The sequence below is a fragment of the Saccoglossus kowalevskii genome, chromosome 4 (genome assembly GCF_978046115.1).
Source record: "Saccoglossus kowalevskii chromosome 4, keSacKowa6.1, whole genome shotgun sequence".
In the NCBI taxonomy this organism is placed as follows: domain Eukaryota; kingdom Metazoa; phylum Hemichordata; class Enteropneusta; family Harrimaniidae; genus Saccoglossus; species Saccoglossus kowalevskii.
Window position 1 is genome coordinate 1,891,787 of NC_140644.1, and position 5,126 is coordinate 1,896,912.

At 38.5% G+C, this 5,126-nt stretch overlaps 1 protein-coding gene across 1 annotated transcript; it reads left to right on the forward strand.

Annotated features, from left to right (window-relative positions):
* Window positions 1–976: 976 nt before the first annotated feature.
* LOC146746176 (uncharacterized) lies at window positions 977–4,087 on the forward strand. The gene has a single exon (XM_085498445.1). It carries the CDS (start codon window positions 989–991, stop codon window positions 2,465–2,467), a length of 1,479 nt encoding a protein of 492 aa, XP_085354571.1. The 5' UTR covers window positions 977–988; the 3' UTR covers window positions 2,468–4,087.
* Window positions 4,088–5,126: the final 1,039 nt, after the last annotated feature.

Consider the following 5,126-nt stretch of genomic DNA (forward strand, 5'->3'; position numbering starts at 1 on the left):
ATTCCACAAACACAAACCCCGAAAATTTCTTGCCGTTGGCGTGTGTCGGTTCAAACCTCGAGTGCAGCTTCCAACGTAATGACCCTGTGAATGAAATAGATAGAATTTGTCGTGTGTGTTGCACTTTGACAGAAATGTAAATTTTGACTCCAGTGAAATGACTCCAGCAAAATGTGTTTCGTCTATAAAACAGCTCATAAAACAGCACGAGGTAGGCAAGTGTTCCACCATCATGACCATGATGCTTCCAACAACTTAAGCATGATATCGGTAGAAACTTTCGATTGACTCGTTTTAGCTTTATTCTAACAGGTGAAATCCTGCGAAAATTGAAACTCCGCACCCCTTGCGCGACCATTTTGAGACCCGAGCATGCGCAGTTCCCAAACAGTACTGCGTACTGATATCGTCGTGGAAAAGCTTCCCCACCTTTTATTATTTTATGAGTGGTCGGCGAGTGTGCAGGCGTACACTGACCCTACTTTATTATTTTTTTTATTATCCAAGTAATTTACCGAGCATCTGCGAATACAGCGGAAGTATCCACCGATGAGCACCGATGTCGATGCGACCGCGTACTGTCCGAGTGCACGTTTACGGTATCCTCGTAATAACCTTTCATTACATCTTTTCCCCATAAGGATGTATCATGGGAATGCCGAAATCAGAACAGATTTAGTGAACTTTGTGTGGGGTCTGGTCAAACCCTGTGGCCGCCATGTTTGTTTTTTTATTATTAGAGGACGCTTACGCGAATTAATTTTCATTGAAAAAAGCTTTTTTTGGTGTTTTGTTTTGGATTAATTTTCATATACTTTTGACGGGTTGAATGTAAAATATAGGAAAAAAGATATAGATTATATTTTCACCGAATCATCCCTTCAGCTATGTGTATGTGCTAGTGAACTATTTATAATATGTGTTATGTATGAAGTAAACGTACATTTATTTCTGTTTTTTCAAAAGGTCTTTCTAACCCAAAACCTAGATGGAAGGAAACGTCAAAACACGTTTTTATTCATTGGTCGGATTTTCCGGCATCAACCACAACAATGAATCACCAGATGTAAGGGTATACTCTGGAGACGTCGTGTTCTACGTCCATTCTTCGGTGCTCCGACAGAGCAGCGCATACTTCCAAACAAGAATGTCTCGCTGTTGGTGTTTGGATGATTCGATACGTGATATCGTGTTCACAACAACGCCACCAACGAAAGATGGTCTTATTTTGGTGTTAGAGTATCTTTACGACAAGGATATAAATACTGTCAATCCCAGAATGATTTCAGAAATGATGGAAGCAGCCGATTACTTGCAAGTTTCTTTGGAATGGAGATATTTCGTAAACTGCATCACCAGAAGAAACTGTTTTGTTTTATTGGATGCATCGTATAAATTCAACCACCACTCTATAGTTGACTGTATGAACGAATATATCGCTGAACATTTCTACTTTCTAGCAAAGACACAGAGCTACAGGGACACGAGTCACTATCACAAAACTAAAATAGCAACTAAACTTAAATCCGAACGACGTCGATTTAAGAAATCCGTTATAGTATGTACTTCAGCCTACACAACAATAGATACGAACGGCGTGAAGCGTAACTTGGAATACTTCTACGATGACGTCACTAATCAATGGTACAATTTACCGTTAACATATTACATCACGCCATGTGATGAGAAATATTCACCCTTTCCCCACGATGACATCATATGTGAATGCTATGGCAACGAATACAGTTACAACGTCTACAAATATATTGACAAAAACGGGATTGTCATGTTTATTGCCAGAAACAACAGCCGTGATAAACAATGGACGGAATATTTCCTGCCTCTCCCAACAACAACGGTGTCGGCGCTTTCTTGTCTCTCAATTCAACATTTGAAAGAAATCGGAGGTTGCATCTTTATGGTCATCGAAAATCATCAACCACGATTGCAGAATGTTCTCAAAATTCAGATTCAAACTCAGGATGGTAAACACACGTTCAAATGCAACTATATGTTACCATGGCAACGTGTCGTGGTGCACCTGCTCCAAGAAGACCCCAATGTATTTTTCCTAACCCAATCTTCTGACAACAGCTTGCGTCTCTACAGAAACGAGTCTGGTTGCGGTCAAATACAAGAGATTTGCGAAACGACATTGCCTGCCACAACCACACTGACATCTGACCGTATCACGATAGCCAACAACAAAATATATTTACTGGACAGCAACAACTCAGAGGGCGTCCTGTACTTTAATATCTCAAGCACCCCTTGTTGGGGATGTTTAAAGTATCCCTCTAGTGTTGACAAATGCATGACGTCACTGAAGCAAGAAATTATCGCGCGAGACAGTGTCGACTATTCGGAAGCACGGAAGTATTCCTTTTCTGGACAGCACACATTACAGAAGTGCTTGCTTCGAATAGTAAGACTAATAATTGGCCAATTGGCTCATTCCAATTTGTGATTCTCTCAGTGTGAGCTCGATGTTAAAGGCTGGTGGTCACACTGCGTCGTCGTGCAGCGTATACAGCACGTGTGAAAAAACATTCAAAATACATTTGTTGAATCGTTTACGGGAAATTCGAAATCTAGCTGTGCAATTACCACCGCCAATTGATCGTCTGTGTCTGTCACTTCCAACTTGTTATTATACAAGTTATTATAGTATATACTAGTATACAATTACTAAAGGTGATACGATAAATGATATTATAGTATAGTATAATATATTATTTAACCAGATTTATACAGATCAAGTAATATCAATTGAGAAACATGAATATAATCTTATTCACACGTGTCGTGAAACGGAGGGTTTGGGGGCTTTGTATAAGTCATACTTCATTTTTAGGAGGACAAAAATCATAGAATATGTATAATAAGAAATTACTCAAAACTCTGCATGTAACTTTCCAGCAGCAAAGTGCTTTCCCTTCTAAGACGTGCATGCCAGTGATATCATCGTGAATTTAGAAATAGAACGAAATAGTAATTGTTCAGGATAGTTTAAATAAATTGTCTCGAGCTCCTAGCAAAACTGAATTAGACTTGGCTCTCATTTCTTTAGTTTTGTCGTTGGAGAACATGACCTTTCGGTTCTTCGTTCGGTTTGGGGTACTGTTGCTGGAGACCAGTGTCGGAGATCACAGAGAAGAAACTGTTCAAGCAGTAAACTCATCGGCAATGGTCGCATACGCCTTGTCCAGTTATACAGACATTTACATAAATTTGCATTGTCGCTATGATTCTTAAGGTCTCTGCTTCAATTGAAAACTCGATGGACATTCGGAAGTGGCGTCAAAAATCAACCAATAGATTTATCTTTGAAATGGATCAAAGTATTTTAGTGTCATTCCATCGAGATTAATCAACGTAAGGTCGCCTGACCAAATTGTCATAGCTACAATCGGCCATATTTTCGACGAAACTGCTTGAATGAAATAAATAAATAAATAAATACAGGGACGCAACCAAGCTGAACATAATTTAGTTGCAAATATTTCATTCTTATCCAATAACGCCGTGTGATAATTAACTTGTTTGATAGGTTATGCGTCAACATAAACTACTTTATATATTATGTACTGTTGTGAACGAGAATTGTCGATCCCCTAAAGTCATATTGGACAATGCACGCTTTCTGTTCAAATATCGCTCAAAGTGTGTTTTGTTCATTATGGCTCGTTGGGAGCTCATTTTTGTTGTTATTATATTAAGTTTTCAAATATGGCAGTAATTGTGAAAAATCACCATTTTATTTGTTCAAAAATGTTTAAATGTATAGTTATCACAAATATTTCTTAGATGTATGTAATTTTCATTGCGGCGATTCTGCTCATATTTGCAAGGCTGACATTTGTAAGGAAACATTGTCCTAAATTAAACGTTGTTGGATTGCTACAGTTGAACGATTAAACACATCGCCGAACATGCCGTATAAAATAATGCTGTGTTTGTCCAATTGTTAATATTGGTATAACAGTTTGCAACTTCTGGTCGCTACACTCAATTATTTTTCTTTCGAAATTTACAATCACAAAATACAATAGAAAAACTACATATTAAAGACAAATAGTTTACAATATGGTTGATAAGCTATGTTTTGTTTTCAAATCGTGTTATAACACATTACACCGCCATCTTTTTATTCTCATTTTAAACTGATTTGAAACGTCATGGGATATAACGCACAATGAAATCATAATATTGAATTGATGTTGTGATTCCTAAGCCGTTTGGGAGGGGCTAATAATGACATGTTTGGTCTTTCCAAAAAAATGCATATCTTACTACAGTAAGTACGGAATTTTCTAACTTACTCAAAAATGCAACAAAAGTCCAATACCTATCATTGGTCGACCAGCTGCTCGGAATGTTTTGGTTAACAAAAAACCGTTACTATTGAAACATACGTTGGCCTTCAACATATGTTAGTGTTAATGCCTTGCTTTGTTACAAAATAATCACATCGACCGACAATGGTGTTTTTTATGCGAAATGTTATTAATATCAGGGGTAAATCTTCTCCACGGGGTTCTCCACACTTGCCAGGGGGGAATCTCGTCTCGTCTCTATATCTCGTCCCCTTGAGGTACGGGATCGGGAAAGTCACTTATACTTTACAGTCAAATAAGACACACACAACGAAATACGTTTCAGCTCTCATTTTAGTCGGTCAATCGAGCACTCTATAAGACACAGCGCCCTGGGGAAAAATCCCCAAGACTCTCACAAGGCTGAACGAAGACTCGCCCAAGACTGGACTGCCTCAAGGCTCGCCCCTGGACTCTCTCGGACTCTCAGACTGCCCAGGACTGCACTCTCTCTCTTCTGCGTCTATCGTGCTGTGTTCGTCAAGACCAACTCAAATTCTCTTTATTCATTTTCAAAACTCTATCCAATTACAAAGCAGTAAAAAGATTCTAGGGCGTAACCTTCAATCATAAAGCCAATCACACTAAGTACTGAATACGTCATATCTTTTGATTAATCGTTCACTACATTAATAACTACGGATATAAACTGTCAGAATGAGTAGTCTAAAAAGCGGCGGTTATCTGGTAATTAGTTCCAAATCACTGAGCCAAGTTCCGTTCAAAACTTCAAATAGGCCTACACGATGA

Excerpts from the sequence above, each read along its gene's own strand:
- LOC146746176 (XM_085498445.1), top strand. The coding sequence starts at position 989 with ATGGAAGGAAACGTCAAAACACGTTTTTATTCATTGGTCGGATTTTCC.